Source organism: Centrocercus urophasianus, unplaced genomic scaffold, assembly GCF_019232065.1.
Source record: "Centrocercus urophasianus isolate 14NV4802_14NV808 unplaced genomic scaffold, USGS_Curo_1.0 seq_34, whole genome shotgun sequence".
In the NCBI taxonomy this organism is placed as follows: domain Eukaryota; kingdom Metazoa; phylum Chordata; class Aves; order Galliformes; family Phasianidae; genus Centrocercus; species Centrocercus urophasianus.
This window is the reverse complement of record NW_024884911.1, coordinates 5250437-5262979: the sequence shown is the minus strand read 5'-3', so window position 1 is coordinate 5262979 and position 12543 is coordinate 5250437. Positions and strand designations below refer to the sequence as shown.

The following is a 12543-nucleotide window of genomic DNA, read 5'->3' as shown; positions in this document are numbered from 1 at the left end:
TCAGCGGCCGCCGTGAGCCCTTTAAGCGCGGAGCAGCAGTGGTGGTGCCGCCCCTCCTGCCGGGCCCCGCCCGCCCCGCGTGTGTTGGCGCTGCCGCCCGCGCGGCGCCTTTAAGGCCTGGCCTACGTGGCAGTAGCAGCGGTGGTGCGGTGCGGCGCGGCCCGGCGCTCGCCTTCCTCTTCTTTCCTTTTCTTCCTTCCTTCTTCCTTCCCGGCGGCCGCAGCCCCTCAGCGCGAGGCCGGGCCCGAGGCGCGTGATAGCAGCGGCGCTCCTTTCCCCGCTGCGATGGGTCAGAACGATATCATGAGCACCGCGGAGGACTTCGCGGATCAGGTGGGTGAGCGCTGGGCCCCGGGGAAGGCCTGGGGTGGGGAGGGGGCGGTGAGGCGGGCTGAAGCTGGGATCCGGCGCTGAGGGAGCGGCTGCGGGCTCTCACGGGGCGGAGAGGCCGTGGTGTTCCCTGCCCGCCGGGTGGTTGAGCTGGAGCTGAGGCCGGCCGGCCTCCTCCCGCTGCTGGGTGTGCGGGGGGAGAGCGGGAGGCCGAGGTTTGCCCGCGGGGTGTGTGGAGGGAAGGCGATGGGCTCCATTTCTGGTGGTTTACGAGGCCTTGGCTGCTGGGGAGGCTCCCAGCGAGGAGGCCCTGGCCGTGGGGTGCTGTGCTTGCGGCTGGGGTGGGAGGAAAGCAAATGAGCAGGTGTTGTGTCGGTGCTTCTCACCTTGATTTCAGCCATTACAGGTTTCTGTGAAATAGAAGCTTATAATCACTGCATGTGACAGCAGGAATATTTTGTGTGTAAGCAGCGGTAGCGTCAGAAAGGCTTTTGTTGTAGTGATTTGTGTAATTGAAAATAAGATCTAACATCTAATAACAGTTTATCACATTCTTTGGGAAAACCTTATTCTACCCATCTGTGCAGTTTAAACTTCTGAACAGTCAGTGGTACAATGCTTGCAGCACCATGGGCTGTGCTGTCACTGCTGGGAAGACCTGCTCAGCATTTCCTCCCTGCCCCGGATGGAAGACTCATTTTAGAGCTTGTGGCGTGTGGCAGCACCCGATTTAATGAGTGTTCTAATTATTTTCATCAGCCTGTACTTACCCTGTTCTCTAAAGGTGAATGTAAGCTGTCAATATAGCAGTCAGGTTGCTTGCCAAAATTTACGCTGTTGTCCTGACCTTTTTATAACACCTCTCTGTTTGTTCCTGTGTGCCTATTTCTAGATGTCTCTAACCCCCACTTTTCATAGTAGTGAAAGCTCTTTTGTCCACCAGAATTATGACCTGCTCCCTTCTGAAATGAGTTTTAAATGGCTGATTTGATTTGTGTTTGAGCACATACTATTTAAAGATGAATCTTTCCCTTAGTCACAGAATTTGGGGTGTTTACATGCACTTACCCATCAGATTGCAAAATAACTGCTGCCTCTCAAGTAGCTGCGATGTTCCTGCTTCCAAATGGCTGCCTCCTTGCTCAATCGGATCATTTCAGTGCTGTGCCTGTTGCTAAAACGCGGTATCACACCAGTATGGGAATGGAGAGAGTTACCAAACAATAACCTTTGGTATATGTTGTGAAGTGAGCACTTGACATTATGGAAACTTAGTTCACGTTGAGCTAAAAAAGATAACTAGGGCATCTGGACTGTCAGTATGTTGGATCTCTTAGTGAGGGAGTTAGAGAAGTTGGGCAATTATGTGGGGGACCTGAATACACTCTCATTGATAACCTTGCTTTCTTCCTTGTATTCAAAACCTGACAAGTCTTTCTTTCTGTGATATAAAGCACTGTGAGAATGTTGCAGCTACTTCTGTGGCTTATCAGTAAGTACTGAGTATGTCATAAAAGCAAGAATCATATTTTTCTTAAGTTCAAACGCTGAGGCTTAGTTTTTCTCCAACGCTTCAATTTCCATTTGAATTAAGAAAACTACCCATTAAATGTCAAGATACTCATCAGAAGGTTCCCAGGAGGTAAAACAAGTGGCTCTTGATTCTCAGGTGAACCATCCCAGTAGAGTGGAGTACTGCGTTGAAGACATGGCCTTGCAAGGCAGCTAAGCTTGCGGGGCAGCTAGCTGTCACTGACCAGAGCTGTCCCACTTTTCCCAAGGCCATGTTTCACTTTCCTTCTCACACATTAGCACTTACCTGTCACCAGCTTGGCAAGCTGAACTGGCTGAAAGAATTCAAGTCTTCATTTTCAATTGGCTCATTTGTCTTTATGCTTAGGCACCAGCCCCTGCACAAGAGGATTACTGGAGTGGAGGACTGGGGTGATAACAAGGTGGCTACATCATTTGTGGTGAACACTGGCCAGTAGTTTAGCTTAGCACACATCTGTAGCCTGTGGGTGTGCAGTAGTGATACTTGTTAAAATAGCACATGTTGAGCTTGTCAGTGCAGTCACCATGCACTGTTCTTATGCTGACAAAGAAAAGCTGTATGTAGTGGTTGTTTAAGCTGGAGAACTGTAGGCCTCTCTTTTGTAATCCCCATAAAGCAAAGCCAATCTCAAGCAACTTTTCTAATGTCTGCAGTAATTTTTAGGAATGTGGGTGCCTGGTATTTCTGCCATTCTGAAGGGAAAAAAAAAAAGGACAAAAATGCAATGAGACATTGAGTCATTGTACTGCAGTGAAAGGACTGTAAGGGAGAACCAGGCTGGGGTTTCAGTTAATTTTCCTATGTAAATGCTGTTGCATGTTATTCAGCTAATTCTAACATTTCTCTATCCCATTTTGAAGGTAATAAAAGGGAGAAGAAAACATTTCATTGTTAGTCTGACCTTTATATTAAGGAACTGAATCTGGAAGCTCTGGCTTAGTCATGCTGGTGTACTGATTCTTTATCATTCTAAACCAAATGCAGCCTATTCCTCTCAGGCTGGGGAAGACTCTTCCCATGAGTAGTGACAGCAATATGCAGTAGATGACTAAGGAATATCATTCTAAGGATTTGATTGAATAATCGTCTTGAAAAGGGAGTTGATATAAAGCACATTCTGTAAGTGAAAAGCATTGTCATGAGAAATCTTAGTGCATTTAAAAACGTGATTAAGACTAAATGTTCTGGTGGATCAGAGCTCTTTTTTTGCCTTTTGTTGATGAGGCTCTCATACTTGTTTGTGTATGTGATGGCTGCTGCTGTCCTTGTGATTATTAGGTGAGGTCTCCACAAATTTTATACACAGGTTGATGAAAATGTAGCAAGCATCCTGCTCTTGAAAATCAGTGGTATCTACTAGAGCTGTCAGCTCACTTGAGAACAAAGCATCCCCTTAACCAAAATCACAGCAGATCTTTCAAGTAGATCTTCATCAGAGGCTCTGAACTGGTAATGTTCTGAAGCCCAGAAGAGTTGTTCTGTAGTAACAGATGGTTGTTCAGCACTGTGATCACAACACATGATGAACACATAAATGAGAAAAGTCTTTGTGTTTAGACTTTGGATGTCTTCATTGTCAAAGCATTTCTGCTAAGTTCGGTAGAATCAGACTCGCAAATCTGGAGGAAAATGAGAATTCTTGCATGCTTACAGATTTGGAGGTGGGAATATATTTGAGAGAGCATAGGAGTTGAAAAAGGATCTCTCTGTTACGTTTCTTTGGGCCTGTTCCTTTCAAAGGTTTGAATCTTTCATGCCTCATTTTGGAAAAGCAGGTTTTGAACAGAGATTGGATATTGGTGTTCCTGGATCATCCTGTGTGCCTTTGCATGTCAAACTGAGAGAAGCATTTAAATCTGTTTGCCCTCCTAATCCCATTGGAGGGGGAAGTGGCAACACGGAGCTCCTCTGCTGTATGCTAATGACTTGACTGCCATCACAGCTCCAGCTGTTCTCCTGTCAGACAGTTTTGCTTCAGTATTTTGTTATCTTTTCCCTAGGTGTTTGACTCTTGCAGGGAGGCAGCGTGTGCTAAGAACAATTGCTGCAAAGCCCAGAGCAGAATAAGCCACCTGATTGCTGGACATGGAGTCTTTAATGCTGCCACCTCTGTCTGTCTCAGCACTTCATTTTTGCTTAAGTGCAGTGTGTGCAGTGGTGTGTGTTTTGAGACCCCTGTACTGCCTGGCTACATTTATCAGCTGCAGAGTTTCATGCTACTTTTTATCTATGTGAATCATGCACCAGCATAGGAAGGGGGCTCAAAAAGCAGCGTGTTCAGCTACGTGCTGCTAATGTTGTGTAGAGACGAGGTTGGATTTCTAATAGCTTTAGTTCAGTCCTACTTCCAGAGACCTGTTTCTTTAATTTGTTCTGTCCTTGCCTAAATTACTTCTGTTCTCTTCTTGTCATGTAACTGCCACACAAGACATCAAGTGAATTTTGACATAAAATAATTCAGATATTCTTCCTCTTTCTGGATCTTCCTCACCAGTCTCTTGTTTTGGGCTTTCTATCCTTTTCTAGTTTATGCAGTCTGTTTCTGAACTTTGAAATTTGCTTTAAACTGGCTGCACATCATGGCTTCAGCTCGTGTGTAGCTAAATAAATGCAGCCCCATGACTTATGGATGTCTAGAGATGGTGCATGTCGTGATAAGGTTGCTTAGCACTGCGGCTGCTTTAGGCCTCAGTCGCTCTGACTTGTCTTCAGCTGATTGGACGTTCACACTTGTGTTTAATAGATAGTGTTAAATTCCTGTTACATGCCAAGAGAACAGGTAAATGCTAAATGTCTTTTTGGCTCTCTGCTCTGTACTCTTGGCAGCTCTTTCAAGGAAGAGAAAGAGAGATAAACTTACATGACCCACTTCAAAAGCCGCAGAGATGAAGTCTGGCAGTGGATATCCTCTGTAATACTTCCTTCTTTTTTCAGGCTTTCCACAGCAGTGGTTTATTTGTTTTTTCCTTCTGCTTTTCTTACAGGTGCTCAGTCCCTGTCCTCTTGCATTTCCTTCTTGTGCTTCATCCCTCTTGACCAAGGTTACCTGTTTTGCAGCTTGGCAGGGAACTATTATTTTGTTTACTTCTGGCTTTTACTATTTCCAAAATAACTTCATCTGTAGTATTCTTCACCTCAGGCTGTCCAAACACACAGTGAAATAAGAGAGAGAAGAGAGCTGTAAACCAAGATGTTTCTCCTTCAGTGACAAAGATCACAAATTCTTTTTCTGACTCATTCATCCAACTGTTACCATGGCTTTAACGAGTCTGAGGTAGCAGCCCCAAGTCAGAGTACAGCTGTGCTTAATGTGCACTTAGTTAACTCCAATCTTGACCCTTAGACTCTGGATGCATACAGTACAGCTAGTGTAGTTTGTTCTGATATTAACTGTTAAGCATGTTTGCTAGATCGTTTTTTCTTGTGATAATCTTCAGTTACAGAGTAAGCAAAGCTTTTAATTTCCATAGGATTTGATACAGCCTTTAGTACTTACTAATTAGTGTGATAAGTGAAAACTTGCAGAAATGGTTTTCGTGTCCCTTCCATTCGCTCCCATGTGTACTGAAAGCTTCCGGAGCCTCAGAAAATATTCTGACCAGAAATAAACTCATTAGCTGTACTGACAAACCCGAAGACAAAGTGAGTTCTGAATCAGGAAAGAAAAGCTTGGTCTGCCGTTTCTTCCGCTTTGTTACAAAGTTCAGTGCCGTCTGGCAAACACCTGTGCACATGTGGCCTTCCCCATGCCCTCTTCATGCTTCGTGTGCTTTGCAGTGCATCAATCTTTGTGTGGGATGCTGGAGTTCTGTTAAATGGCTCCTCCTAATTCCGCATTGGGGATTTCTGGTAAGTCTGGCCGTTCTGCATGAAGTCTTGTAACACAGGCATTGACTTTCACAGGTGTCAGCCTGCCCAAACTGCTTCATGTGAAGGTGGAAAGCCTGCTGGTTGATCTTGTGGAGTTAGTTTGAGGTTTATTTACATGTGTTACTTACTAGACAGCTTTTGCCTGAGCAGCAGTGCGCACTCGCTCCATGTGTCTTTCTAGAGATGTGGCCAAGCCAAAGCAGTGTGTGCAGCGGGCAGCTGGGTGCTGCCTTGCATTCAGAGTGATAATGCCTAGTGGAAATCTCCTTTAAGTAATTAATTAGCAATTCCCTTCAGGAAGCTGTGTGACAAAGTTGAGCACTTGTCATAATCCAGATGCAGTATGTTTTTCTGTGTGTATAGGTGAGGTTCCACATAGACGCATACTTTGCAGTGGTGCCTCTATGAGCTGCTAGAGGGAACTAGCTTGGCAGAAAGCATATTCATGCTTTTTAATCTTACTGCAGTTAGCCCTCTGTCAGCCTCACTCCCTGAATCAGTTTGTTACAGGGTGTTGAGTGCCTGAGCATGTGGGTGGGAGTAGGATTGCCCTTTCAGCTCCTGGCTATCTGATAGATCAGTTGAGCTGTAACATGAAACTGAGACAAACTAAAACCAAGGTCAGCCTTCCTCCAGTAAGAGCTCCATCAAAACACAGTTCTAGTTACATGGGTGCTGCTGGAATCTGCTTTTCCCCGAGTCCTTGGCCAAAATCCTCTTCAGGCAGAGCATGAAAACTAATTTTCCCCTACTTCTCCCAAGTGTTCTTAAACTGGAATGGCGGAGAAATTCATTAAATTGTAGCGCCAAGCCTGTGTTTCCCTCTAGGTGTTGATGATGGTGTGTGCATGAGAACAGTGGATCTCTTATGCCTGCAGTATCACCTTGCCCTCTGCCCTCCCTCCCCTGCTAACTGTGCTGTCTGCCCGCAGTTCCTGAGGGTGACAAAGCAGTACCTCCCCCACGTGGCCCGCCTGTGCCTCATCAGCACCTTCCTGGAGGATGGCATCCGCATGTGGTTCCAGTGGAGCGAACAGAGGGATTACATTGATGGAACGTGGAACTGTGGCTATTTCCTGGCCTCCATCTTTGTGTTCGTAAATCTCTTCGGACAGCTGAGTAAGTGGCTCTAAAGCTGTTAAGGTGGATGCCTGAGCACTCCAGTGTGTCTGCCACCCCGTGGCTCATGCAAGCACTGTGAATCATGTAAGCACGGGACACCTCATTGATTTGTTAACAGCCGTTAATAGCTTAGAGTTGAGCTCCACGGGCTGAATGAAAAGAACTGACCTGCTTCAGGTTTTCCTGGAAACCAAGTGCAGGAATATCTTGTGACCCATTACCTTTGAGTCAGGTGCCAGGAGTCTATTAGGACAGTTTTATTTTCAATTCTGTCCATCCATCTATAAACACTCCCACAATTCTGAGTTCTCTGAGTTGAATAATCACATTTTCTTAAATGGGGCACTGGTAAGACTTTCACAGTCTGCTTTTTTTTTTTTTGTAAATAGAGATTAATCTCACTGGCAGAGTCTTATTCTGCAGTTGGTGCACCTCAACCACAAGAGAGTGCTTATATCAAAGGCACTCAAAGCCCTGAAGCAGAACATCTGGATATTTCCTGAGTGAAATTGGTGTCCAGAAATTGAGAGGAATAACATCTTATCTGTTTACATTATGTTCTTCATCTGTTGTCCTTGATTGCTCTGCTAATTTCACTTTTTGTGCCTGGGTTTGGTTTTTTACCATTCTATTTCCAGATTAATTCAATGTAGTTAATAGTTCCCATGTCAGTGCTTTTTGTTGGAACACTTGAGGAAAGATCTAAAAGCTTTCAAAGCAAAAGAGTGCAGCATGTTTGCCCTAACAGTTATCATTAATAAAAGAATAAAAAGTGAAAGAGCAAAGCAAAATCTCACCTTCTGATGAGTTGAGTTTCTCTGCAGCTTCTTTTTTATGCTTTAATACTGACAGCTGCTCCGGAGTGCTGCGTACTGTGGGCTGCATCCAGCATATGCTTCCTCTTTATGAAATAAATGGGATTATTCCAAACATATCTTTTTTAAACGTGTTCAAAAACACTGATTCTGAAACTGATTTGTGTCAGCGTGCCATTAATCCTAGCTGACTCTCCTCAGCACAGCTGACAGAGATCTGATTCTGCTCAGTTCAAAACAAGTTAGCATTCCTGCAGCATCTGTTCCTGTGCAAGCCAGAAGTGTAACTGTGTTCAATTTCCCCAACTCAGGCGGCTGTATCCTGGTGCTGAGTAGGAACTTTGTGCAATATGCCTGCTTTGGACTGTTTGGAATTATAGCATTACAGGTAGGAGGCTTGAGTCTTCAGACCTTTTAAACCATAGCTTTCAAGTCTTCTCTCTTAGCTGCAGTATGACCAGCATATTTAAATACCCAGAATTTTTATCCACCCTGGCCTAATGCCAGTCCTCAGTGACATTGAATTGTCTTGCAGTTTCTGTTCTTCTGGCATGTCCAACAGATCCTTGGATATAATTGTAATTAGTCAACTGGAGCTGTTGATTCGATACTTGACCTTGACCAATTTAGCAGAAGTGACTTGCAGTTTACCTGTACATCAGTAATGTACCAAGCATGGATCTTGCAGTTGCTTTGGCATTCAGCACAGTTATTCTGAAGGACTGTCCACCGTGACAGAGAACCTTTTAAGTTGAAACATTTTTTCTAAAACAGATGGTTTTTGTGGGGGCTGAAGCACAAGTTAAATTCTGGCTTCAGTTCTGTTTTACACTGACTCACAGGACTGTGGTGGTGTAGTTTAGCTTGTTGCCTGTAGTGTAAGGTACTTTTAATTGACTTTTGTATGGATGGTACATGTTTGAGAATATAACAAATATGCAGAACTTCAGCACAATGTACATGGTGTTTTCAACTTATTTTATTCTTTGCCTAGACTATTGCATACAGCATTCTATGGGACCTGAAGTTCTTGATGAGGTATGACTACTTCAGTTTTTATCAAAGCACAACAAAAGCTTTTGTCTGTTGCTTCCATTCTCTGACAGAGAATTATCTTTGGACAGAGTGCTGGAAAGATTTTACAGATGGCCTGCTTGTATTCATATCCCAGCACTTAATATATATACAGCACTCGTATAAGCTATAGGCAGCAGGTTCAACACTGCAGAAGGAAGAGACTAATCCTGACCCACAAAGATCTAACTGCTGCTGTGCCATCCTTGCCGAGAGCTCAGGATCTGGATTGGATCAGCGAGCTGCTGTTTCCTAAACAGTTAAAAGAGCAACTGTGCTTACATGTGAGACCAAAGGTGTTATTTGAGAAAACTGAAAGGTTTAGGTACTAGGATGGTTTCTGGGATTTCGAGTCTGTATCATCTTCCATAAGTTGAGGACAAGTTTATTGATAATGATGAACTTTCCTGTAAAATGTGAAGTGGTGGCTGTTACCTTCTCACCCCTCTCCCCTGAGGGTAGGACAGGGGTAGCAGCACAAGATCTGTGCTCTTGGGCTTACTACAACCCTGTAAATGTGTAACTTCTCCTAGCAGTACTGCTTTTCTGTGTTCTCAAAGCAAACTCTGGACTTTTTGGCATATATAGTTAAACCAGAGGCACAGAATAACAAACGCTAAGCAGCTGTGCCTGAACTGCATGTGCCAGACTTCTCTAGCAGGCTGTGTGTGTCTATGCAGGCTTGTGTAAACCTACACTGTGTACAAAGCTGCTGTTTCAGCTGCAAATTCTCATGCAGGCACACAGTGCAGGTTACAGAGTAATCACTTCTCACTAGTATTCAGATTCTTTAGAGTTAAAATTGTCAGATAAGACTTAATAGTTTGTATTTCTCTATAGATCCAGTTGTGTTGGTTTTGTTTTGTTTAAAAAAGAAAGCTTTTATTTTCCACTTGTATCTTTTTGTAGGAACCTTGCCCTGGGGGGAGGCTTGCTGCTGCTTTTGGCTGAGTCACGCTCAGAGGGGAAGAGCATGTTTGCTGGTGTCCCCACTATGCGGGAGAGCTCTCCTAAGCAGTACATGCAGCTTGGGGGCCGTGTGCTGCTGGTCCTCATGTTCATGACACTGCTGCATTTTGACATGAACTTCTTTTATGTAAGTATCGTGAGCAAAAAGTATGGGTTGAGGAACTGGAATAAAGTGCTACCTCCCAGGTTGGCTGTCGGTCTTACTCATTGCTTCTCATTAAAGTCTTTTTTAATTAATATTTAGAAAAAAATGTTACTAGATTATCTGTACTAAGACAGCTTGCTCTGATGAACAGCTTATCCATGCTCTGATGTCTGTGTATCCGTTTAAGAGACACAAAATCTTACTTGGTGTGTTGGTGGGAGCGTTGCTTTTTGGGTTTTGACTTCTTTTTTTCTTTTTTAACCTCCCCTCTTTGCAGATTCTGCAAAACATTGTGGGCACAGCCCTGATCATCTTGGTGGCAATTGGCTTCAAGACGAAGCTGGCTGCCTTGACTCTAGTCATCTGGCTTTTTGGCATCAACATCTACTTCAATGCCTTCTGGACCATCCCAGCCTACAAGCCCATGCACGACTTCCTCAAATATGATTTCTTCCAGACCATGTCTGTAATTGGAGGGCTCCTCCTTGTGGTTGCACTGGGTCCTGGTGGAGTCTCCATGGATGAGAAGAAGAAAGAGTGGTAACAGGAATAGCAACACTTTTTGGGACATAACATGTTAAGATCAGAACTGATTCTGTATGGATTCAACAAAAACTGCCAGCATTTTACACATACATGCCCCCTTCTTATTAAAGGCACAGATGTTTTGAATTTGATTTACGATGGCACCAGTAATATCATAGATAAAATCCCATTTCTTCAAGGAATGTTGCCTAGGCTTATCATTCTAACTTTCTAGATTTGGAACTAACCCAGCAAACCTGCATTTTGCTGGTACTTCAGTGAGTTGCAGTAGAATGGTTGCTCTCTTTAAAGTCCGCATTGTTTTAAAATTTGGAGTACTGTGAGAAGTACAGCTGTACCACTCAGTGTGATGTTGGATTTTAGCTATAACTTAAAAGTGGATCCCCTTTTTCACCCTCATCAGATCTATCTTGTGTATAAGGAGTTCCACTGGTTATAGCATTGCTAATCAAGGTGGAAAGCAGTGTCAAAAGAACTCATGGCTATTTTGCTATTCAGAGGGCCTGTAAATCCATTATTACTTTCCTTTTAGCAAGAAGGAGGTCTTTCCTGCACCCAAATGGAAGGCAAAAAGAAAATCCTGAAAGTAACTGTAACCTCCTTTAGGTAAGAAAAGGGAGAGTTTTCCAACAAGTTACGGCTCTGTTCTTGAGGGGTCATATTCCTTCTTGCTTATGAGATTTTAAGAGGGAAGGGGCAAGCTACTCCTGAAGAGACAGAACATTAGATGCTGGTAGAATTCTGTGCCAAAAGAACTTTTTACTCAACGCTCTTTTCCCAGAGTTGCCCCCTCCTGGGTTCCCAAGGAAGCGAGCCTCGTTATGCTGCACGTTCCATAATAAAAGCTCCTTTCTGCTATTAACCAGTTTCCACCCATCGTCCATCCATGTATGCTCCGAATTCACGCCTGAATTGCAGGTTACTGGTGAAAGTATTTATCCAGAACCATGGAAACTCCCTTTTTCCCCGCACAAAATACATGCAAGATGAGAGCAGTCAGTCTTCTAATTACTATAGTCTTCTTGCTTTTTTGATTCACTTCTGTCAGTCTCAGCTGCAAAAGCTTCAGCTGACTGAACAGTGGAAGGGTTGGAGTGCTGAGCTCCAAGTCTCACTCTTCCCCATGATATCTTGGGTACACCTGAGATGCATAGGGAAGGAGCATGGAAGTCAGCTGTGTGCTGCCATAGTCCCAGTTCTCAACTGTGTATTACAGGCAGTTATAGTTGAAGAATGCAAGTGCAAAGCCTGCACAGTGAGTAAGCAGTCAGGAGCGTAACTTCCATGTTCAGAAGGAAGGCCTCAGCTTAAAAGTGAGGAGAGAGCAAGGCTCTGTTTTTACCTCAGTGCCACAGCCTCTGTGCCATGAACATGCTTAGTGAATGCTGCTTAGAGGAGGCATTTTTGTCCTCTGCTGGTAGATAAACCTGTTTCATGAGATCATGAAAGCACTCTAGATTTTTAGAGAGCATGAGCCCTACCAACTTGCTAACGTTACCCTGATTTCTTGTCTCCCTTGAGAAAGCTGCTGTGCTGTTTGTTCAAGGAGCAATTCAGCTGAACCATCTCCAGCAGGAACTAATTACCTGGGTTACCTAGTAAGGATACTGGTTTGGACAGTTCTCCTGGATGGTTATTAGGTGAGAAAACTAGTCTAAATAGAACAGATGGCAAACAGAAGGGTGCTGCTGAGTGTTAAAGCAGTGATTCTGTCATCCTAAGGGAAAAGCATCCCATGTAACCACAGGATGTGCTGCTGCTGAAGAGGGGAGGAAGATGAGTATTTGGGGGTAGATGAGAGGAAGCCAGCATTGAAGTTCAGGTCACTTAGAAGGCTTCCTTTTAAATAGGTTTTGCAGGAGAGGTTTTTACCTCAAGTGTTAACTGTGCCTGTCTCTTTATAGCAAACTAAACTAGTCCTTTCAATTCCTGATGTGCAGCACAGGATGTTCTTTGCTCAGTTTCACTGCAGGTCCTATAACTGTTAGACTACATCAAGACAGCCATTCTCAGATCTCTCAACTGCTGTTGGTGTTTGTAGTATTTATAAATTGAATTTCTGTAGGTACCCTTAGTCAGCTTCCTCAGCTTGTTCTTTGTGTCCTGTCTAACTAAGG

General features: G+C 44.1%; 1 protein-coding gene and 1 long non-coding RNA gene across 2 annotated transcripts; one reads left to right on the top strand and one right to left on the bottom strand.

The window, feature by feature from the left end:
• Nucleotides 1–115: 115 nt before the first annotated feature.
• On the top strand, nt 116–11646 carry SURF4 (surfeit 4). The gene is made up of 6 exons (XM_042830567.1): nt 116–333; nt 6688–6874; nt 8004–8080; nt 8687–8730; nt 9676–9862; nt 10158–11646. The coding sequence occupies exons 1-6, from the start codon at nt 286–288 to the stop codon at nt 10422–10424; spliced, it is 810 nt and encodes a 269-aa protein (XP_042686501.1). The 5' UTR covers nt 116–285; the 3' UTR covers nt 10425–11646.
• On the bottom strand, nt 617–5656 carry LOC122166662. The gene is made up of 3 exons (XR_006170857.1): nt 5382–5656; nt 2150–5025; nt 617–1504 (listed from the first exon to the last, which is right to left on the bottom strand). It is a non-coding gene; the product is annotated as an uncharacterized LOC122166662 (long non-coding RNA).
• Nucleotides 11647–12543: the final 897 nt, after the last annotated feature.